Genomic DNA, 24,536 nt, shown 5'->3' with positions numbered 1-24,536 from the left:
AGATAGCAGGTAATTCAAAGGAACTACCACTCACTCAGCTCACCCTAGGACAGACATACTTCATAAAACAAGGCAAAGTTTACTCTAGAACATAGCCCAGGAAAATTGTCGCCTCCCTCCGCTGGGCAGTATCTTCACAGTCCACACTGATCTCACACATGGGCCTCGGAACAGCTTTTGACAGGCCCTTTGCTACCTTGAACAAACAAGGTGTCAGTGATTTGCGTGTACGCAGAAGGGGGTGGAGAAGAAGCAAGGGGAAACCACTGCAATGCACAAGTTGTAGGCAGAGATATATTTTTTTAGCAAAGTCTTTATTACAGAAATATTCACCTTCTAGACTTTTATATCTGTACATGCATTTCTTCCAGTAGGAAGATGTTGCTAAAAACAGACAAAAAACAAAAAGTAAACCCAGCATGGGCTCCTTTTTACTTGCTGCTCAGCATTGGCATCTGTAACTGAACAAGAATCTTACAAATAAGAACACGTTAGAGAATAGACTTTGTGCTACAAAAGCTAGCAAGCTTTACTGCTAAGAAGGGTGCATTCTGCTATAGCAAAGGTCAGCTTGAAGGATCTGTGCAGGAGGCGGCAGGTGTCTCAATCACAAAGCCTTATCAGACCTCCACAAAAACCAGTTGCCCAGTCATATCTACTCTCCCCAGTCACTGCTGCGTCCAGAGAGAAGGACAGAGCAGGGACCCACTGCTGGGGCCCTGATCCCCTGCACGAGCCTTTCTTCCCACAAGGAAAACTGAGTAGGTAGTGAAGCCATTCCTTTGAACTGCTACTAGGGTTATTCCTACCAACCCCACCCCTGACAAGACACAGTCCTGGGACCACCTCTGTAAGGCAAAGGCTCTCTCACCAAGTACCTTCTATCAGTCTCAGGCAAGGACCTCCCTCTCATACAGCTTCCTGCTGTCAGGGTGATTGCACACACGTGCAACTGCAGGAAACCTGCTGTGCCCAAGCCACCTCTAAGACTGAGGATTTGCCCAGCTCCCTTATCTAAGAAGTTGGGGCAGTTTTTCCACATACATTTCCTACTTTCTTCTGCTCTACACCACTCCTTGCTGCTGGCCACTGGCTGAATAGAGTGAACAGCCCAGCCATTAAGTACAGAAACCACCCAGCCTGCACAACTGCAGAACCAGCTACTTATCTGCTGCAGTGCTTACACTCAAGACAGAGCTCAGGATGCAGCCATGGCTCCAAACCACAGTGGAGTCAGAAGACTGGACAACTGAAATAAAAGCAACTTATCCTTGCATCCAAGCTACAGAACCTAAACCAGGCACTGGTAGCAGTGATATCTCCAATATACAGCATCAGCAGTACAGTCAGATCCCTCCATATTCATAATTAAAAGCCACAGGTAACAAATTTTGTGTTCATAAAGGGGAAGAATCAAGTTAATTGTAACCTCTACAAAAGTTGGCAACCCAAGAATTGCAACCAGCAGAGCCAGCCTGGGGCTGAGTCCACACTATGCAGCAGCCTCTGAAGTGCCTCCAAGATGACAGGAGCCAGCGAAGCAGTGCTAGGGGGAGAGGAAAAGGTAAAGAGGCAAGTGGGAGAAACATGTAAGTGTCAAATCCAGAACCCAAGGGACACATTCCAGAAGCAGCTGAGCACCACCACTACAACCTGCCAGGCCACACTAGGAACAGGTAGGCTTGGCTCCCTCCTGGTGGCTTCTCATCATGCTCGATGGGAGGAGCTCTGCTGAAGGCAAGGCATAGCTGACTCCAGAAGCAGGAGAAGTGAGTATGAGGGTAGCGCTTGGTATTTCAGATGACACCCTAGGCTGGAAGATGCATAGTAGGAGCTGAATCAGGTTAACTGCAAGGGAGAAGGCGGCCTATAAAGCACGACTAGTTACCACAAGTCAGTGAAGCAGGTGAAGCTACCAAAGCACTGGAATCTCAACAGCAATCCTGGCTCATGGGACAAAGAGATGGGACTTCTGGGGACAGGGGGAAAGATGTGTGGGAGGAAAAGGAGGGGGGAGAGGAGTTATTGTACGTTAGGCCCAGTGGGTTGTAGAATGGAGATATGAATAGTATTGTTTAAAATGGAGCAGGCAGCAAAAGCATTGTCCCCTCAGGTTAATCGGTGTCTTGTGTGATATGAGACAGTTAAGTTCTGCTTCTTGTAGTAGAAATAATCCAGAGGCAGGATGCAGGTGGCCCAAGAGCCCTATTGCCAGAAGATCAGGCTGTATTGCAGCTCTAACAGTTCTTAGCAGAGTGGTATCAGAAATGGGATGTCACAGGAATAATGGTCAACGGTTGGACAGTCTGGGTATGAGGCAGGAATGTTCTGTTTGCTCCTTTCTCTGTGGTGCTGTAGCTCTGAAGTCAGCCAACTCAAGACTTGGGCACTTTGGTGTAGTCTTCACTGTGTATGTTCTTGCAGAGTGAAATGGACAGTATCATCCCCAGCAGCTGCAATAAGTAATGAAGAATGGGAACAAAATTAGCAACCGGACAGATAAGGTGGGAAGAAAGGGTGGTACAGGGGAGCAGAATACAGTGGTCACCTTTTAATGACACCACACAGATGGACAGAGTTGGTCCCCAATGCAAGGAAAATGCAATAATCAGGATGACAGAAATATTTTGCTGCAAAAAGATGTGCCTTCATCTGGAATCTACATTATGGGCTTTTTAAAGCAACAACTGGGATCTCACTAGTGGGATGTTGCTAGTCTCATTCTTCCTGGTTATGCATGCAGTGAACTGCCAAGCGTCAGACACAGCAGCAGAAACCACAAGTAGACAGTGCTTTGTTCAATTTTTTAATCCAGCCAGTGAAAGCAGCAGTTCAAGGCTCCAGGTAGACACAACAAAGAGCTAGAACTGCACTGCCCTTAAACCAGGTGTCTATTACTTGAAAAAATAGCTTTACCTTTAAAAGGGTCTGCATGGTAAGACAGTATAGGTTCACATCAGGGAGTGACTTACCTCTATAACAGCAACACCGGTGCAGACCCCAAGAATGACACCAAGGTTGTCCTTCAACCACTTCTCTACACCATCCATGCATCCCTATGGATAAAACATGGTCACAAGGGAAAGGAGCACAAATCTAAGTATATCAAGACTGAAAATCCATAACACATCTCCTTGTGCATGCAGAAGTTATCCCAGTTACATGCTATACCAAATTTCACAGTAGCTTTAGCAGAAGAGGGCAGGATCCCTGTCTCCCCTTGTCCCCATTTCCACAGGTACTTCAAGCAATACTGACATGAAAAAAGTGCTCTAAATAATTCCCAGAGGAACAAAGACAAGGCAACTTCAGTGGAAGCTTCACAGGGCCCAGACATACACACTCACCTGCTCATGAACAGCCAAGTCAGCATACGTTGCAGTGCCGTTGACAGGGACATCCAAATTACAGAAACCACCATCTCCTTGAAAGTGGTTGGAGCTATTGAAGCAGGAGCAGGGATACGCAGTCATGCTTCGGTTGATAAGAATCTTATTATTTTCCCAGTCCTTTGGTCCAGTCCAGCCACAGCAGGCGATCTAATAAGCATAGAGAGATCACCATGGTCTTACACTTTGCACTGGTAACATACTGCACGTGAAAACAAACAGGCAGTGGAGGGAGAAGTACACAGGAGCTCTCCATGTACAGCAACAGTCAGGCCATACAGTTTGCATGTTACATTAGAACATCACCCTGGTTACCAGATGATAACCTATGCACAGGGCCATCCAGCAGACAGGGGCATTATTTCCTACCAAAGAATCACTCTGCTAGCAAGACTAGACTAAAGTGCCACTTCTAGCAGACTTTGAACATAGTAGACTATGGATGGCCTGTCCATATTATAAAGTTCTAGCACACCAGTCATGCTAGAGTATGAATCCTTCACAAACCTTACTGCATGAGGCCTATATACTCAGATTTCAGCAGGCTATGCAGCTTGACATAAATTCTACAGAGCATAATTTTGATTAGTTTTTGCAGACTAAATACTAGCAAGCCTCATCTTATCTCCAGGTGATAATGCTAAACAGAAGTAAAAGTGCAAAACAGATGTTGCTGGTGGGTCAGCTGGAAAAGGACAGTTGTCCTGTGTGACACACGAGAGATTTTTTCAGTCCCTCCAGTTCATCGTCAGCAGATTGATTTGGTGAGGGTGAAGCAAGGCAGGCAAGAGATTAACGTGTTAACAAGACATCCTGTGTATTCAAAGATGTCTCAAAAGGATTACTACCTAGTCTTCCACTAGCAATGCCATTTCCATAGGTTTAAGTGCTAAGGCTTTACTTTTCTTTGAGTAGCACACATTTTTTGAGCAGACATGAAGCAGGAACTTTTCATTTTCTGGTTCCAAATTGCAAGGTACCACTGGTCTCAGCTGTGGCCCCCGGGGGACATCAGGAGTCACCGCACGATGGCGTCGACATGCTGCTGAGCCCCAGCGAGTCATGACGAGTTTGCACCCGCCTGGCTGCAGTTGGGACTGGCTGGAAGATGGGATGAGGAAAGTTTTCCATCCGAAGAAACATTTACATTCCTATACAGCCACGTGATAAAACTGCAGTTGCTGGAGGGGAAAACACATCGGGAAGTCCAGCAAAGACTAAGATGTTATCTTAAGCATGGATCCCAGTGCTTGCATGGTGGTACAGAGCAGAAAGGCTATCAAACTTGAGGTGGAAGTTTAGGGAAAATCCCCCTCTGCTCAGAAAGGAAATGTAATTTTTCAGTCTGACATACAGACATGAGAGCAGAGGTACAGACAGCTGAACACCCACACCACGACAAGCATTTGGTTTCCAAACAAGTGTTGAAGATCCAGCCTCCAGAAGGAACTACCTCTGCCTCAGAGGTTTGGACTTTAACTCCAAGACTGGTCTACAGAACACCCACCCCCTTTCAAATGTGTATGAGAGGAATTAGACTCCTAACAGTCGACCTCTCCACCTCTACAAAACCTTCTTCTTCTGTTCCTAAGGGCTCAAGCAGGATCTTCTCTCCACAGTAGACTCAGCCTTCTCTTAAGTCCACTAGCAAGGAGATGCAACTACAGTGGTAAAACATCAGTAAATCATTCTCCCTCCAAGGAGGAGAAATACTGTAGGTCAGCGTTTTGCAGACTGAAGAACAGAAGAAAAATGCTATTACTTGTACTTACTACACACCAGTCCCATGCTGGGCATGTATTTAACCACAACAGCTCTCAAGCTTGTAGTGTGGCAATAAACAGCTAATCACGACTCCAGTGTGCCTGAACACTGACCTAGTTACTCAAGTGCTGACCCTGATGCTAAAACAGAAACTGTGGGCGGTTGGACAGTTCCCAAGAACACTGACACTTGCAGAAGAGCCACTGCAATAAGCAAGCAACGTGCACCAAGTAGTAAGGCAGGCAGTGCTGCTGACTTGCCTGGCAATAAGCCAGGGACTTTGCTTGCTACAAAAATAGTATGCACTGTGGCTTTCACACATGCTAGTATTCTGGAGGCCCTGCAGACAAAGGGAAGTGTTGGGGTGCCATTTGATAGGCCAGATACATTTGGCTATACAGCCAATACAGCCAGCATGCAGGAATAGTTCAGGGTCTTACCTAGTAATAGCAAGACAGTTTTCTAGTATGCAGGCACCAAACCTCACAGGTAACTCTGTGGATCAGCCAGATCAATGTGCTACAGTATTGCCTCTCACAATACCTGTTTCCCTGGCCTCAGCCTAGCTTTTTAAAGGCCATTTACTGCACTGACAAATGGCATCTGCCTCTTGCTGCCCCCCAGGACTCACCTGTGTTTGCACATAGTCCCATGCATCTTGTAAGTTCCTCTCATCATTATTCAAAGGGTCATAATTTTCAATCAGACTTCCAACTATGCGGGACAACTCTCCTTTCAGCTGGCAAGAAAAAAAAGGCAGGAGAGTTAGACTAGTTAATTCCTTGTAGCCTCTTCTTTGTGGCTTAGGGTACATAACACCCCTCCCTATCATCTGTGTTAGTCCTGCTGTGGGTCCACCTTCCCCACAGTGGAGGAAAAAAAAAAAAAAAGAGGGTCGTCATTGTCATGAATGTGAAAACATTTTGCTTTGCTCTAGCTCCAGTGAATAAAGCTAGAGCAGAGACAAACTGCAGACAGAGATTACAAGCACTGCAAAAAAAGTGGAACGGGCAGTAGCTTCCGCTTAGACCTTTCTCCAAAGGAGCTGAAGGAAACAGTAATAGGTGCTCAGGCTATCACACTCCCACAATACAGCTATTTTTAAGTTACAGCAAAAAGACAGATAGAACCATGACTAAAATCACTGGAAAATGAGCATTTAATTGGCACACAAAGCAATGCTTAAAGGAAAAAAAAAAAGCACCCAGGCAGTGACAAATCCTCCAGACTGACCTTCAAATACCTTACTCTGCTGTCTTGTCTATGCTTTTGAGAAAAGGTAATAAATATGATCAACAGGATGAAATACAGAACGGGTTTACCAAGATAAAGTCCCACTATGATAACCAGGTGGCATTTCTTGCTAAGAAAGTTTTTTTTTCCAGGCAGAAGTAAACAAATCCACCCTAGCATTCAATTTTGCATGGCCTGCTGCTGTGTAAGGGGGAAGTTATTCTAGAGAAAATGAGTTAATTCTAGGTCCCCATTTCCTCCACCAATCAGTTTCTTCTCAAGCTTATTAAGCAGATGGGAGACTGCTACTCAGATTCCTCGGAAGGTGAGGCTTGGAATAAATTCCTTTGCTTATTGAGTACAGCATTATGCTTCTTACATTGTGCTTGTTATGCTTGATGGGAAGCACATTTGATACACAGAGAAGTTCAGACATCAGACCAAGCAATCACGCATCTCCTTAAGATCAGAATAGAAAGGGAAATAAATTTACCTCACAAGAAACCAAAGTTGTGGAGCCCTGGGCAAATGAGTGTTATAATGTATGGAGGACAGCTGGAGATCTACCACAGAAAAACTTGGGATGCTTGGTGGCCACAAAACAAACAAACAAACAACCCTATAGACCTCAGTGGTTCAGAGTCAGAGAACAGAAACAGTCTTAGTATGCATCAGGAAAATCCTTCCAGGAAAGACAGGAAAACAGTAAAACAATTGTACAAAGCACAAACTATATCTCTTCTGAAATGTTATATGCAGCTTTGGTCACTCAAAAAAAGCTAAGTGCAAAAAGTAACAAGTACAGATAAGGTGATATATACAGCCTCAGCCTTGAAGGGAAGGCAAGACAGCAGCTTTGCTATGCAATGGTTTGGCAACAGCCAAAGCACCGGTACTTCCCAGCAAGTCCTTGCCCAGGCACAGAGGAGAGCTATAAACCTGATGAGCAGTAAGGAAACAGAACTGGGTATGGTTATCCTGGTAAGACACAGGCTGAGCAACTGCTGCCTGCCCCAGACGATAGAGGTGAAATAAGTGCAAGCTGAAGAACAACATTGCCCTAAGTGCTCACAAGTAACATTTCTAACCTTGCACTGCAAGCGAGACTCTGGTCCAGAATCTCAGTCACTGCAGTTCGTCCCCACTGCTCAGGGACAATATGAGTCACTCTGCTCCGGTACGCAGCTGGGTTTTCTGACATACAGCTAGTGGAAACTTTCCTTTTCCACAAGGCATTGATCAGCCTCTCCCCAAACTCCTACAACTGCTGCTTCTATATTAAGACAGGAAGTACTACAACTATCTAAACTGCTCATTAACAGTCTTATCACAAAGCTCAGGTGTATCAAATCATCTCTTCACCCCCATTCCTTATCCAGAGATATTTATAACACCTTTCAGTTTGATGAGAGGTGCAAGCTACCACCCAGCAGACTCCTTCACCTTCTTCCTCCCACCTCCTTCTGAAGCTCTTCTCAGCCAGCCTGCACACAAGGACAGCTGTTATTGCTAAGGACAGACCCACATCACAAGAGGTTGGAGAGAAGTGTCATTAGACTGTTTGAGGGATGGGATGGAGTTACATCAGCCTGAGCACTAGGATGCTCCCATCCCATGTATTACCTTTTTGTCTGTGGTGCTACAGCATATTTCAGATCAGTAGAAATGGTTTTTCCCTTTCCTTCTACTGTTAAGTATTGCAAATGACCATGGCAAACCCTCTTGCTGGTTTCCACCCAGCAAGAGGAAGCAGTGCCTACTGCTAGAGAGAAGCTTGTCTACATTAGCAACTCCTCTTCCTAGGAAAACTGCAGTTCAGCTCACTGGGATCAGTGATGTTAGGCCAGACAGATGGGAGCTGCATGATCTTTCTTCTCATGATGTCTAGGCTCTTCCCCTTTTAATTACTTTGCTTCCCATTTTCCTTCCCTTCAAATCAAGGCAACCTGACCTGGTTCTCACTAATGAGATTGGCCTTAGCTGCTGCCATAAGCCTTATCAGTTACTGAACCTCTGAGTTCCCACCCTCACCCCTCCCGCACACTGCTGCTCCACACGCACAGACGGAGGAAAGGAGAGCTGGGTTTGTTGCCCTACCCTGGGCCCATCTGGCCCCTTAGCTATTTGGCCAGATGGAGCCTAGCGTCACTTCTGCAAGAATCTCATGCAGTGCCTCTGTTCTCCATTCCAGGACCCCACCACAAGCAGAGACAGGGTCTGAACTAGATCTCCCCAATCACAGCTGCATAGGGAAGCCGTATCTCTGCTCTTCCTCTACTCTCACACAAGAACAGGCAAGAAGTCTTACAAACAGCTCTGGTTTCAAAACGCAAGGCATTTCCTTTAAAGAAAAACTCAGGCATTCTTAGGTGTTTCAGAAAGTAATTGGAGAAAGGGGGAATATTACGCAAACAATAGCACAGCTCTGGAGAGCACACACACAGAGGCAGCTTGTTCAGAGGTTTAACTGGCAGAGCAGCCCAAAGGGGAAAAACAGGCACCTGTAGCTGATCACCCTTCCGCACCTGGCAGACGAAAACTGAAAGAGCAACAAGCTAGAAAGGCATATTGAATATTCAGGCAGGCTTTCAACACCCTCACCATCTTCACCCATTTAAGGCTTGTCAGGACTCAGTGCTGTGTGGAGCATGATTGCTGCAAGAAATCGCTACCCTTGCTTTCTGGGCTCCTGCTGCTCCCCAGCTCTAGCTAGCCTGGCGTCAGAAGGCACAGCCCCACCACCCCACAGCAGGGGCATTCAAAGCCTAGGCACCAAAGCCACAGACCACTGCCAAAAAGCAGCAGGGCTGTCAGTCTCCCCTTCACACAGGCTTACTGAAGAGGGAGCTGGGAAAAGCTGAACACCAGAGGCAAGAGCATAGGTCTTCCATTCCAGTCTCAGAATTAATCATGCAGGCTTCTTCCACCATCAGACACCATCGGTCATCTATCCTGTCCGAGACTCAAGCTAGATCTTTCCCCCAGCATTTATTAGCATCTAGCCTGCGCACGAAAACAGACTCAAAAAACCAGGAAGCAGTGTCTCACCCCCCCAGTCACTTCACATTCTGAAAACGAATGCGTAGTCCACAGCCCCAGGCAAGTTGCTGCCCGCAATCACACAGGCCTGTTTGCTGCAAACAATAGCTAGCAAGTAGGGCAATTCCCAAAAGACCACCGCTGCTCCTCTTCGCTCAAGGCATTTAGAGCCAAGCTGCAGAGAACTGTGCGAACTAGGCCAAGAGAGACCTTGCTCAGGCTCTCACATGCTTAGGGGCTTGTGATCCACCAGATATAGGTGAGTAGCAACATTCGGCTCACAAAGCAGAATGCCATTTGCCACATTTGTGACATTACTATTTTGTTGTCTCTAAAAAAACCCCACCCCAGCTTCAGTAGCCAACAGATGTAGGGAAATGGATGTTGCATCAACATCCTCCTAGTAGTACTGGGCAATTACAGTCTGAAGGGGCATTCCTCTAGCAATGCCCAGGGGGGAGGCAAAGCAGCAGCCTTCCTGTCAGAGCCTCAGCCTTTTACAGTTACATTAACTCTATTTTAGCATAGTTTCATATGCCAGGGGTGGGGAAGGATTTTGACACTGAAAAGGAACAGATATTACAACAACAAAAAACACCCCATCAAATGAATCTGTTCAGTAGCTACTAATCAAGAAAAGGGCAGGTAGAGAGGAGTACAACAACAATCCTGTCTACTCTCCTGCAGTGCAGAAATAAATACTTCAGGTACAAGAAGTGGAGGAGCAAGTATCACCTTGCTACATTCTGGATCCGAGATACTTTCCTCCACTCCCATTATTCCTTGTTTTATATTTAACCAAGTTCCTGAAGTCAGAAAGAAATAAACATGAAGAACAATAGGCATCTAGGGACTGGATCTTGAGCAGTTTTCAATTTGTTTCACTGTGCTCCGAGCTGCCCTGGGATGACGTACATCAAGCGAAGCAGAGCGACATGCATAGCATCACTGAAGCGCAGCCACCAACCAGTGTGTGGGAGGTTTCAGCCAAGACCTTCCTGAAACAGTTTTTCTTAGTGCTCTCGGCAGGTGCTTCAGAGGACCCCTGAAATAGAAGGGCTCTAGAAGAGCTTTTCCATAAGTTTTGTTCACCGAGGACTGAACCAGAGCATCTCTTCAAAGCCCAGCTTCCCCTACCATTCTGCTGGATCCGTACAAGTGACGATCTCAGCCACATCAGCTCCAAGTGCTGTGCAGAATAACCCCCAGCATTTTTAATCTCTCCCTGGTCTGACTGAGGTTCAAATGAAGAGCTACAGCTCAAAGGCTGGAGTTTTCTAGAGCAGAGCAACAGCTGGAGGAGAAATACCAATGGAGGTACGGAATTTCATGGTCCGAAAAGTCACATTTCCCCATCGCAGGGGAATGCCCATCCCCACACCTCCTCTACATTAGTCAGAGCTGTTTGTTGAGAATCAGCAGCTTGTTTAAAGCTGTAACGTTACACACCAGCTAGCCAACGTTTCAGTTTCTCCTTCAGCTCCAGCCAGCCCAGAGAGCAAGCTACATTCACACCACATTTGGCAAGGAACCCAGCCAACAGCTGCTCACAGTCACCACAGCCACTTGTACAAAGCTTGTATCAGCTACACCAGGGGCAGGCACCTTCCCCCTGCTCCCAAACTTCACCACCAGGCCCCATCCATAGCTTCCTCAACCACCTGCTTTCTGTAACCACCTAGCAGGAGGGTTGGCTTAAGAGAAGCCAGCACAGCTGTGCAGTGGTATAGATACACAGTTATGTGGCAAAGGACAGGGTTACCCACAACTTGTACCAGAAACCTTAACACCAGGACAGAAGCCAGCAGGGGCCCCACAGTTATAACTTGCTCCCGCTGCACGAATGTGGCTCCCAGTTTAGCTGTCAAACAGCTGGAGACCTGACCGGGCACTGCCCTGGCCAGGGAACCTACAGCCAGGACAGGCTGTTGCAATGCACTTAAGTAGCTCAAAAGTTATTCCCTTTACACTACCAAGGCTATTAGAGCTCTAGAAGCATACACTGTGAAATTGCATTCCTGACAAAGAGATCCACTTCAAAATGTTAAACCACTTGGCTTCAAGATCAAACTGTAGTACAAGAACTGTCAGATACTCAGGTTTGCTCTTGGGGAAAGAGGACGGCTCTTCCAAGCAGAGCTTTACACACAGATGCAGAAGGGCTGAAAGGACAGAACAAGATAACACAACGAGGGAGGCCAGTCAGAAAAGCAATCACTCAGGCTGGTAACCCCTCAAGGCACTAGTGATGGCAACACGGTAGTAATCACTGCTACTACATGCCCAAATAGTAGTCTGCAGCAGGATCAAGAGGAAGTGTGGTCAAAAGCCTTTCAAGATTTTCTTTTTACTGGTCCCACTACCCAAAAATAAAGCCTGCATATCAAACAGAGCTTCATAATCCTTGAACAAGTAGCACTGCTGAGGCTGGCAGTTACAGAAGAAGTAAATTGTACAGCAAAGCTGCTGAGCTGGGGTAGAGGAAAGGAGAATCCAGTTACACCTGCTAACAGTATAGCCCAGTTTGGAAGAAAGAATTTCCAGGCATCTCCTGTTCCCTCAAACCAAGACCAAGGAAAGCATGCACAGTAAGAAACACATACCGTTTCTTTCTGGAAGTAGATGACCAGTCCAGCAGCAACCTGAGTTATGAGGATTACCATCAGGCAGGTGAAGTACTGGAAACAAAAAGATAACAGATGACCACTATCAGCCTTTAGAAAGGTCTGCACATAATAGCACAAGTTTTAGTAAGATTTCACATACAGCAGAATTCACAACATTGAGCCAACACCTTTGCCTGCAGACAAGCTCTTCTACCAACAATGTTCTCCCCACTTAAGCCCAGTAAAAGGCTTAAGTACAAGCATCGACATCAGACCAGTGCATTTCAGCACTTCTCCCATCAGGCCAACAGGAAGACTTCAGGAGCAAGAGGGTTTACAAGCACCCTCTGCATGCGTCATTCCAGCTGGGACTCCCTCTCCCACCCCCAGCTCCACTCTGACCTCAATCAGTTGGACTCTGCCTACTCCAAGCCTCCACAGCAGAAGTCAGTTTTAAAAATAACAAAAAATAATTAGGTTATTACCTTTTTAAAAATGCTATTTAATTTGTTTGAGGATCTAAATTTAAGATTCACCAGCAAACTGCTTTTAAGGAAAGTCTGACATCTAAGGTTTAACAGTGGCAGTTACTACCATTAGATATTCCTAATGCCAGGAAACCAAGTATTCTGTTGTGTGTCCTATACATATGTGCTCTGAATAAGCAGGAGTCAAGTAGCAGGCTGAGGTGTATGAAGCTAGTGTCATCTCATCCATCACAGCCAGAAGATTTCCTATAGATTAACTGTTTGAAGAGAGGTCCTGACATACAAGACATTCCTAGTTGAGTCACTCTTGCACTTTCAGCAGAAGCCGAACTTTGCAGCACAGCAGGACACTGTCACTCTTCCTCTTCTCTCACTGCCCTTGATACTTGTCCTTGTACCATTGAAAGCACACTGCCAACTGGGAAGTCTGGGTGGGGGGGATGAGGTACAGGGCCACCTGGGACATCTCTCCTCAGTTGGCAGTCCTCAACCCACTGTTTGCAGAAAGTGTCAGTGACATTCTCTCTCATTTCACAGAGTTATTAGCTCATCATCAGTAATGTCTGAGGAACCACTGTTGCAGCCTGTTGACTGCTGGAGAGTTTAATGTGTGCAAAGTAAGAACTGGATCCAAGTTGACCTAGCAGAAGTACTGTCCCCAGGAGACCTGAGCCCCAGCTACAATCCAACAGATTCTATAGGAGAGGTATTGAAGGGTGGATCTAAAACATAGCATCAATTCTCTCACCAGACCCAAGAGACATCGGATTTCATTGACTGCTCCAAGACATCCCAGGAACCCCATCAGCATGGTGAGAGCCCCAACACCGACGAGGATGTATGCACCAGTCTTCAGGGAGGGAGACGACATCTCTGTAGGGGCCAGGAGAGGGAACAAAATTAGCTACTGACAAAAACTACATCTGCCATCACCATTTAGAGAACTGCCTCCATATCTACTCATAATAGTCTATGGTCTTCTACAAAGGGACTGCACCGAGGCATGTTGAACATGGGGAGAGAAGGCTGCTTCTAGGTGTCTTCTGATGAAGGAAGACTTTCAAAGCCAACCTGCAGGGCTCCATTATCTCAGAGCCTAGAAGGCTCAAGGTTACTCCAAACAAATGAACCTTGTTTAGAGAAAGTTAGCTGCTTACTGGATTTTTAACTCCCTCATGAATGCCCTTTGAGTGAGAGTAAGATAAAGTATGTTCTACTCCATGATTACTGCCTGTTTGCTTCAATTCCCTTCACTATCTTAAAGGAAACTTTTTTCAAGTCCTAAAAACCCCTTTTGGTTTGGCTTTTCACTTTAATGCACCATTCCTTGTTCCAGCCATTCTGTTTTTACTTATCCACTTGCAGTCAGCAGTGGGACACAGAAACTCTGTGGAGTGAAACATGACACAGGAGCTACAGCTAGTGTTGAGCATAGATGATGCGACAGGTTACTTGACAAGTCAGTGTTGAATGGGTTGTGGCCAGGCACTCACTGCAGCCTGCTGCAGCACCTGTGTATGACCCCTGCAAACAGATGCTATTGCAGGATCAAAACAGGTATCACACCCAAATTAGCTACTTTTACATATCCTACTAGCTATCCCCTGCTATTGTGTCTGGAATGACTGCGCTCTTGAACACCCAACAGTTTTTCAACCAAGTTTAGGTAGTATTATTTCAGACACGCTGGTGCTGTCAGCCCTCTCCCATCAACATTCAGTACTGCGAGCAACAGAAGAAACAAGCTCTTATATTTGGGTTGGTCACAGGACTATTTCTTGCAGAATAGGATTGGAGGGAGCAAGCATTATGGCATAAAAGTTGAAGAGATACTCTATCTAGAAACCGTAACCAGAAACCTTATTTATCATTAAGAGACATTCTTAAACCTGCAAGCTGCACAATGTAGGGGAATTCTGGATGTCCAGTGATTAATGAAAATAATGTTCCTAGAGCTCAGCATTTAGTTTCCTGTACAGAAGTCCCAGGAGGCAAGCTTCCTCTGAGCGCCTCCTGAAATAGGTTAAGAGAGAGTAACCGAATCCTGACTAATACTCTCCCCTCTAACACATACCTCCCCCCACTTCTGATACCTGGTGCAAATCACCAGCTCCCAGACTTTTTCCCTAGAACATGCTGAACAGAGGAAAAAGATCAGTTGTCAAAAAATGAACGAGAGCTGTGTGCCACACAGGTCACTTCAGACACTTCAGCCCCGATTCATTTCCAGGCCAGACTTTCCCTGGCTGGACATATGCCACAAAGTAGGATCCTGCTCCTCCTTCCTCACCAGTCCCAGGACTCTTGCTGTGCAAGGTCAGGTGCTGATACTGCAAAGCATTTACTGAAGTAGCAGCCTTAAAGGAGTGGCCTTCAGACTACCCTGTTCCCTCCCCCAAAATCTGCTCAGCCATCATACAAGTGTTCAAGTCCCCAGGTTGCAGCACCTCCACAGTGCTATAAAGCAGTTGCTTAGTCAACTTCTCATTAGAAGAAAGAAAAAGGTATTTCCAACTCAAAAGCCCTTTGGAAAAGTGACGGTGGCAGGGGGACAGGAGCCGTGCTTGCACTTCTCATCTGATATGTGTCTTGTCTTGCAAGAGAAGGCTCTGCTGGCAAGACGATTCCCGCTCTGTTTGCTGTCACTCCGTGTTTTCCCCGGTGCTGGGCAGGTGGCCAAGCAAGTACAACAGGCTCCTTTGGCAGCGGCCGGAGTGCCCTGCTGTGCCGGGCTCCCTCTCTGATGCCTGGGTTACTAAAGCAGAGAGAAAGAGGGGCAAGGCATGGGAAAGGAAGCGAGGGGGCAGGGAGAAAGAGCTGATGCTGGAAATCTCCAGGAAGGAAGCTAAATCCTTAAATGCTCTGTTAGCAGAGATTCTGGGTAAAATGGGAAGAAGCAGAGCCAAGCTCAGGGACTTTGTACCTCCACAAGTGTCAGTAACACCCATCAGCCTGGGGGAACAGCTGCTGGCCCACTGGTACCAAACACCCCTCAGACCATGACGGGTGCTGCAAATAGCCAGGCCCTGAGAAGCTCCTTTTTGGCTGCTTGTATTAAAAATGTGTTTCTGCTCATGCTCCCACTTTATTAACCAACACCCCTTGTTGTGCTTCTTGCCCCTCTAGTACTGCAGTAGCAAGCCAAATGCCACAGCACAACAAACAGAGCAAGCAGCAGTATGTGTGTGTATGGCATTAGTGGGGGTGTTGTCTCCACCCAGCACCTCCCAAAGCCAGGCTGGAGTGTTCAGCAGGACTTGGGAGATAAAGCCCTTTGCAGGATCAGTGTAGTTGAATGCCATTACTGTTCAGTCCCTGGGGCTGCAAGCAGCATGCAGGCAGCTCTCCTGCAGCATCTGACACTGGTGCCAGAGTCAGCAGTTCTGGAGGTAGTAGCAATGGGTAACCAGATCCACCAAGCAGAAAAAGTTGTTTGAAGCCCCCTCTAGGAAAAAGCACAAAGGAAGTAGAGCTTGTGAAAGATGGAGCTGAGCTACTCATTTGGTGACAGTCCACTTACAGCCCTGCAAAGCCCATGCTCTGCTAAGCCAGCTCAGTTTTTTGGTTGTTGCAGAAAGCAGACCCTCTGTTAAGACTCAAGTTGATGCTCTTGGCTGACTTAAAGGGGAAGGAAGCTAGCCCCTCAAACAAGGCAGCAACACAAAACACCTCTGATGGCCAGGCTAAGTCTCATGAAGTGCATATAACAGAATATGTTTTAGAAGTCAGAGCACTAAAGACTTCACAGACCCACACCTTCCATCCCCTCTCAGATCTACATAATCTACTTATGCTTAGGAACAAACATACTGGCTACTTCCAATGTACATGAACCATCAGTAAAAACAGGTACTTGCTTTCTTTGGCATTTAAAACAACCAAATTGAAACAGAACATTACAGAAAGCCGTGGGAGCATAGGGGACTCGCATAGCGAAACTACGTTAAGGCACTGGGGGCCTTCGGACACGATGGTATAAGGATGCTGTTATGGAAACATAGAGCATGCAGTGAAAATAGGATGAAATACTAGTCCCTGTGTTTAATACAAAGTATTTGGATTGTTGTGTGAAGAGGCAATGGTCTCACTCAGTCTGACCCTGGTGTTGCAATCCACAAGACTAGGAGGAATGCCGTATCTCCAGGGTTGTTCCCTTTCACCCTGTCCCTGATAGAGTCCCATCTTGCTATACGCTGTGTTACTGTTCAGGTCACAGACCATGCATAAAAGTATCGCCACCCCTAGGCTATACCATGGTCAAGCACAGCCCCGGACTAGAGTACATTCAGAAGGAGCAAGAAGATGAAGAAACATGGGCTTACGTAGAACTGCAATGAAACTGGTTTTATCGGCCAGAATCCATATTCCAAAACCCAGGATCACAGCGCCCAGAATCTGAAAGAGTAAGAACAAAACATATATAGCTGGCTTATTAGTTTAGACAAATAAGAGGAGGCAGTCACCATCCTCCATACTTCCAGAGTAAAAACAACCATTCTTTTGCTGTTCCCACCCATCTCCCCCATGGTACTCCTCCCAAAGTAAACAGGATTAGCACGACTCCAGGAAGAGCGCCTCAGCCAACTGCAAAGGACACCCAGGTCCTGCTTGGCAGTCCTTCACACAGTATTTTAGTAGTACATGATGTTGTATAGGAGGACTGTTCAAAACGGTCTGAGGAAGAGACGCCCTGCTGCTAGAACCTTGTTGTCAGAAGCAAAAGCTAAGTGCACTGCTTCTGTGAAGAACCGAGGAAGGACAAACATCCAGCATGTGATTTTTGAAGATTTTTTTGAATAGAGAAATCCCTGACCCTATGGGACCAGGCTGGAAGCCAGCTGCCAAAGGATTTGGTATCTGGCAGCTGGAACCTTCCCAGGAAGGAAATCTTCAGCTTGTCAGGCTCTGTTATAACATTATAGCTTCAACCCACAAACGCACAAAAAAAAAGCAGCATTCACTTTGCATGCAGGTTCCCTTGAGTGAAGTGCCTTGCCCCTTCCAAAGCCAAGCTTAGGCATTTTGTCTTGGCCACTACTTTATGCCGGAATACCCCAGCCCCTCAAGCCAACACATCTTATCACCAGAGAGTCAAGCATTATGAAACATCAGCCACGGTCTCTGCCTTGCGCTCCACAGTCTTATCTAGGGCAAGGATTAGTAGAGCAATATGACCCTATGAGGACTCAGCTGAATCCAGACGTTGAATTGAGAAGGCAAGAGACATACAATTTTCCCACCTCGGGGGGGGGGGGGGGGGGGGGGACGGACGGACGGGACGGACGGACGGGGAGGGGACAGGGAGCCAAGCATGCTCTGTTTTAGCTTCCAGGCATCACCATGTTTTATACTACACTGTGAGGCGTTTGCATGTAGATGACCCCACCTCCCAAATTAGGATGAGAGCACCATTATACCCATAATAAAGTAACTATGCTGAGAAGCCTGTAAGTCTAGAGCTTTGATAAGAAACTGAAACTTGTGCCGTTCAGCGAACTAGAAGTGGCAAAGGCTGGAAACCACTTGTTGTACAAAGATCTAAAACAGACTGAAGAAACAAGGGAAGGACAAGGAGTGCAAGTGAGATGCTTCCAGAGGACATGAACTGCAAGCAGCAGTTCTTACATCAGCAGAATTTCAAGACAGGATGAAGTGAAATACTAAATAAACCAACAGGGCTGAAGAGAGATTGCAATTCTGTGCTTCATTAGAGAAAGTTCTGATATTTGGGAGACAAGGGAAATGCCAAACCACCACCTGAAGCAAGCTGGCAGAGAGGGTTGTATGGACAGGCATTGGCTCCACATTTTGAAAGTTTACACTATGCTTCAGCTCCTCATACAAAGAAGCTTTTCTGAGCAAAGATAAAGCAACAGTCTGAAATAAGCTGCTTGCAAGCTTTCCTGGCTTGGCAGAGGGCACAACATGTAGTTAGCTCTAGCGACGGGATTAGGAAGTCACCAAGCAAGTTCCCGTCTATGAAGATGGATGAAGAAGACTGACTCAGCTGCAGAAAGCATACAGCTGTTGTATCCCAGAAAAAAGATAAAAAGACAAGATGGCAGTAACAAGAAATCTCCCTTGCCTCATGTTCCAACATGCTGCACCGCAGCACTCAATCTGCTGATCAAACTACAAAGGCCCCTTGAACATGCAACAGCTGTGGCACCTAAAAAAATTCCTCTCAAAACTTGGTATTGCCAAGAACTGCTGAATTTACAGTTCGAGGCAGTCTCACATTTAAACTATAGTCTTAATAAAAATATTTGTCTTAACAAAGATGCAAACAGTGCCGTATGACTTCTCTCTTGGCTCGCTGACCCTGAAATGTCACCTAATTTTTTATGTTGCTGACAAAACACAGAATGGCTGCTGAGCTGAGTTCCTGGGAAGTTATTTGTTATGAGGTGCTCACACTATCCAAGGCCTGTTTTCACTCTGATCTTTGCTCTAGTCCACAACTCGTGCATTTGCCAGGAGCTGCTGTGGAAAACACTAAAAGGGGAAGGCAGGGAGAAAACACTGTCCTATTAACAATAGTATATTTACCTCCTAGCAGGATAGTATCTCTGGTCAGCATCTTCAGGAGTTTGCATAGCATAGCAAGGCTGCTTCTGCCACTGGCTTGACTTCAGACCCTCCATAGAAGAAATCACATCTGCCTTCCAGAGAGTTTAATTCCTCTGCTCCACTGCTTTAAACTCCTGAAGTGGGGGACAGATGTCTCCCCTCCACCCCAGGGATAGAGATTTCAACCCTGATTTCAGCAAGATCCCCTTTCACACCCAAGCCAGAAGTATGCAGCTCCCTCAAGGCAGGGCCAGCAGCTTCCCACAGCAGAGCCCAGTGAAGAGGGGCATGGAAGAACTAAGCTGTGATGGAGCCGACTCACCTTTCTGGAAAGAGCAGCTGGGGGTATCCAGCTATCCTCCCCCAGCACTGCCTTCCTTCACACTCAGACTGCACAAGGCAACGTTGAGCCTGGCACAGGGGCCAACAGAAAGGCTCTTAAACTCCAGGCTTTGTTTTAGGTAGTAGCCTCCTGCTCCATTTACAGAAGGGTTAGAAGTAGGACAGACAGTTATATATTCTAAACAAATAGTTTCCGTAGACTGTTGAACTTGTCTCACAGAACTAGCTCCTTTCTAAGGAGAAGCATCTGCTGTGGCCCATGTCTGCTACCCAAGAAGCTAGAGATGCGTAAAGTTGTGATTAAAGAAACTAAGCTTATACTCCAAGCTTATGTTTTTGGTATCTTTTGTAGCAAGTAGGCAAGCAGTCCAAATAACCTTCTTCTCTTTAATCGAAGCAGGTCAAACCCTTCCCTGAAATAAGGCTCCAAGACTGCAAAATACCACCAAGTCCCTGAACTACTTCAGCTATAGCAAGGGACCTTATCATAGACCTCAAGCTGTAGAGAAGTGCTATGTCAATGACTGACTAACTTCCAAAAGAGGCACTAGCATGTCTCTAAAGGCTTAATTCATCAGCTCCATCAAGGCTGGAGGGCACAGTGAGGACTGGCCTGCACAGGGTGCAGTCACAGAGGCTCAGCTCAAGGTCTAGAACAGACACACAGCTCCATCACCAGCATTAACGTTCACATTTGTGCAAGCACTGTCCTCAACAAAACTCAGCAGCTCCGGGAAACCAGCACGAGGTATGCAAAACCTGTCTGTGCAGGGAGCTCAGCAACTCAACAGAAGCAGTTTCTCTACTAGATTAATATTGATTTACCACACTGTATAAGCTCAAGATTTGTCCCCCCCATTCAGACCTTGAACAACCATAACGGAAAAAGCTTCTCATGTCAACTACTTCCTATGACAGCAAGAGAATAATGGATACCACCTTCCTCAACATCTGACACATACAAAACGCCTGCCATCAGTGAAGACAGAATCGCACTCAAAATCTTCACGCTAGAAATACCAAGCTCCCCACCAGAACACAGCGGCTTCAGAGACCTCACTTTCCACAGAGCAGCCTGAGGGGAAGACAGTGCCTGTGCTGCACGGCAGGCTTAGCAAAAAGCTCATTAAAGCAGTTTCTCCCTTTGGTCAACACATATCTCCTCGCACCCCACCTTAAAACTCTTACTCTCCAGGCCCAGCTCAGTGCATCAGATCAGCTTTCCCCAAGAGGGAGAGGGGCTGGCTGCTACACCAGAGAAGTTGGTTGAGCAGGGTGTGCACAGGACAAAGAACAGCTGCTTCCCATCACTTGCAACCCAGACAGGAGTGCTCAAGCCTCCCCAAGACCCACAGAGGGATTCAGCACCTGCAATCCTCCCAGTCTTACAAAATATCGGAAAGTGTTTTTCACCGCAGACGTGGGTCAGCCTGACGAAGCGGTTCAACTCTGCCTCCTGACAGCACGGGTATCCCCGCAGGCTGCCCACGACCATGCCTGGCTCAGCAGAGAGGGAAGAGGAGAGCAATGTGGAATAGAGATGCCACAATAACCATTGATAGCATCTACCAAAACAGCGACAGTGTTGTACGGCACCGTAGTATTATTTCAGGCTGTCATCTTTCCCCTTTCCTCCCATGCTAGGCTGGCTTTTTTGAAGAGAACTTTCTCTATGCAGAAGTTAGCTAATGACCCTGGACCTAGGCTTGGGTATAAAGGAAGACTAGACAGTGCCCAGGTACTGGGCTTCAGCAAGATTCAAACACTGCCTTAACAAATGCAGCTCTGCTTCCCAGGGTAGACTGGTTAAGTTATATACTGCTTAAAAAGTACCACCTCTTCAAGAGAGAAGGTAGCCTGGATACTAATATGTCTTCAGAGGAGTCCTGCACTAGTAGGACAGGCCTGGATTCAGATGGATTTTTCCTATCCTTGAAGTGGACCAAATCATACTCTGGAAGATCTAGTAGCCCTTGAAAAACCTCTCCTCTCCCTCTCAAGAGTCTTCCCCATGGGTGCTTTGAGCACCCCTGACTTTCAGCCCTTAGACCAGGGCTAACTACTCTCAGGATGGAAGCAAAATGCAGAGAGGAAAGAGCCAGCAGAGTAAGCCAAGGGAAACCAGATCCAGATGTGCCTCAAGTTCAGCCTGCACGCCAGCAGCACAGCGCAGCCATACAGGAAGCAAGAGTGAAGCTGTGTGCAGGGACCGAGACCAGAAAGCAGTGCTCACCTTATCGTGCTCCATTTCCCTCCCAGCCTGGCCCTTTCTTCCCCTTACACACTGCACAAAGGGTAACAATATCAGACAGGCTATTTTCGTGCTGATATGTGGAAAGCTGAAACCTTATGCGCCCTCACTACACCATCCCACTGCAGGAGGGCAGCACCAACAGTACCATCACTGTCCACATGACACACAATATCTGAGCTGCACAAAAGGATGCACGCAAGAATGTGCGTGGCCCTCCCAGACCCACTCTGATCCAAAAGGAGTTCATCTTTTGCTGCGCCTCACACTGGAAAATAACTGCGTCCGGTGGGCTGCCTCATTTCCCCAGCCAAGCCTGCCCCAGTCTCCCCTACCTCCCAACTCCATTTCAAATAGGGAACTTGGACTAATTCATCTTGTTAAAAAATCAAAACCAGCCGTTGGGACTCAGACAAAATTAGAGTTGTTCTTTGAAGCTTGCCTGGCCTATTTAGGAGGGCACTGCCATTACTTGGCAGGTTTTGTAGCTTTGCTGCTCAGGGGCAGCTCAGCTACTGCTCCAGATGTGGCAGAGAAAGTAGTTACAACTACTCTCCTTCCAGAAAGGACCCATAACTCCCTTTTTCCCTTCTCACTGCAGGAAGGGAGCTGTGTGCGTTGGAGACAGCAGGTGGGTACTGGGCACAGAGCTGCTTGACATACCTGGGAGCTGCACAGCAGCTCTGATGTCCCTCAGCTTCAGGGATTCCCTCCCTCCCTCCTTCCAAAATTCGCCATTTTATTTAATGAACACACTGGGCCAACATCCAGAAAAAACACCTTTCCAGCTAATTTTAGTCCAGGCCTTCCTTTCTACTCTGCAGATGCCCACAATACTTACAAGGAACAGGAGATTGAAGAGGAAGAGGAAGTACTTGGTGGCTTTTAGGCAGCCAGACCCCATCTTCTTAACTTACAGGACCTAAGGGGAAAGCAGACAGACAATCAGTTATGTTAGTAACAGGTCCTCCAGGCAGTTTCAGAGCAACACTCTTAACCCTGTGCAGAGCTCTGGATCATCTGGTGGGTCTCAGAGCAGACACACAGAAAGCACGTGCTCCATAGACTTTTCAGGGCAGCAAAACAGGACAACACCATCTTTACAAATACAAACAGCCACTGCTGCGAAGATCTCCTGGAGAGTGACAGAGGGCTATCAGCAGTTAAGGGATTTAATCACAAATATACTGCTAATTCCATCACTATTTATACGGACTTTGCATTAATAGCGTCAACCAAAACACCAACTCTAGATACCACTCCCAGCAGACAAAAGGGATGCACTTAACCTAAAGAAGGAGCTCACAAGGCCAGCTCCCTCCCCAGAAAAATCTCATCTCCTCGTGACCCCTAAGCAGCTGAAAGGACACTGAAGAGTAAGGCCGAGGGGTCAATTTAAAAGGCAGCATTGAATCAAGCTTCCTGTGCACAACTCGGCACCTGATGCTTTGACAATGCATGAGGACCAGCAACTCTGCTCCACGGTTACATACAATTCTGCTGCAAGATCAAGACCAGCAAGATTTCAACGAGTCCCAGTTTCCAAAGCCAACCTCACAAGTCCAAGGCAGTGTGGGAGCACTGATAAGACAAGATGCTGGGTTTAGTTTGTTGGTACCAGCCACAGAAACCACACACATCCATGGGATGGCTAGCAAGCAATACAGAGAGGGCAAGAGACAAACTCCAGGGCAGGTCTTCACAGAGAGAAGGTACTTTATTGTATCTGAATTTAACTCTGCTCAATTACCATGGCTGAAGCCTATGTAAACCCACATAAGAGATAACAAGGTTGCTCTTAACACTGCAAGTTAGGCAGCTTATCAACAACGGATCCTCAGCAGGTCTTTGCACTACAGGACCCAGGGAGTAAATAGATCTGTATCACTGCAAGCTACTCCAGTTCTCACTTGTCTGACAGCAAAGAGCTCAGAAGTTAGAAAAAAGTCCCACAGACCATCCCTGCTACTGGAGTAAGCCTCCTCATGGGGAAGCAGCATAGCTGAGTAATACATGAGGACCAGTGGAAGAACATCTCAGGTCACCTTCCCTGCTTCTCCTTCTTCCCCCATGCTCAGTTATGTTTCCCGCACAGGCAACAGAGGACTTTTAAGTTCCTTAAAATTTGCTCTAGCAAGTTCCTTGCTCAAAACAGACTACACTGAGAAGCAACAGCCAGAGGAAGAGCAATACTAGGCTGGTCACCAGTCTGGTCTGGAAAGAGCCAGCCCCAACAGAGAGCAAGGTCAGAAGGGTTCCCTGCTGCCAGCCTGGGTGTACTAACAGTCACTGGAGCCCAGTACGTTCTTTTGTTTCAATCAAAGGCTTTTGCTTAATCCTATTAAATATTTAGGTTAACTCTGGAGCTAAACTGGTAAGCAGGCCTTGTTATAACTGGCTAGTCTTCCCATCAAGCAACAGTCACCCTCCAACTACCAGGAGAGCATGAGTCTGAACTCTGTGGCTGAAGACAACACTACTGCTGTAACTTCAAGGGATGCCATAACTAGAGGCTGGGCTAAGCCCGTCGCGGCACAGCATACAGCAAGACACTACTGAGATGGGAAAGCAGCACAGAAATACAATCTCAGCCAGCTGTGCTACAGGCTGATCTTAAAAATCCCATCTATATAGCAGTCATTGCACCCAAGGAGCTCTTGCTGCACAGCCAGGCTAGCATTATCTCAGTCACTTTTTATTCAGTTAACTCCTCAGATCAGAGTCCATAAAGCCAGCAGCACCCAGAAGTAGGTCTTTCAAATTAGACCATGGGAAGCTCCTGTAACAGTTTCTGGTCCACACTTACACCAAATACCAAACACACATCATTCCCATTTCCAGTTCCCGCAGGTGC

At 46.8% G+C, this 24,536-nt stretch overlaps 1 protein-coding gene across 1 annotated transcript in view; it reads right to left on the bottom strand.

The window, feature by feature from the left end:
- Nucleotides 1-303: 303 nt before the first annotated feature.
- CD82 (CD82 molecule) overlaps nt 304-24,536 on the bottom strand; it is a 42,446-nt gene continuing 18,213 nt past the window's right edge. Inside the window, exons 2-9 of the mRNA XM_075502541.1 lie at nt 22,524-22,604; nt 16,842-16,914; nt 13,268-13,392; nt 12,029-12,103; nt 5,785-5,892; nt 3,348-3,539; nt 2,973-3,056; nt 304-2,453 (exon numbers count right to left, since the gene is read on the bottom strand). Of these exons, the coding sequence (XP_075358656.1) occupies nt 2,376-2,453; nt 2,973-3,056; nt 3,348-3,539; nt 5,785-5,892; nt 12,029-12,103; nt 13,268-13,392; nt 16,842-16,914; nt 22,524-22,586 (798 nt within the window). The 5' untranslated portion in view covers nt 22,587-22,604 and the 3' untranslated portion in view covers nt 304-2,375. The remainder of the gene's footprint in view (nt 2,454-2,972; nt 3,057-3,347; nt 3,540-5,784; nt 5,893-12,028; nt 12,104-13,267; nt 13,393-16,841; nt 16,915-22,523; nt 22,605-24,536) is intronic.

Source organism: Mycteria americana, chromosome 5, assembly GCF_035582795.1.
Source record: "Mycteria americana isolate JAX WOST 10 ecotype Jacksonville Zoo and Gardens chromosome 5, USCA_MyAme_1.0, whole genome shotgun sequence".
In the NCBI taxonomy this organism is placed as follows: domain Eukaryota; kingdom Metazoa; phylum Chordata; class Aves; order Ciconiiformes; family Ciconiidae; genus Mycteria; species Mycteria americana.
This window is presented reverse-complemented; position numbering and strand designations above follow the sequence as displayed.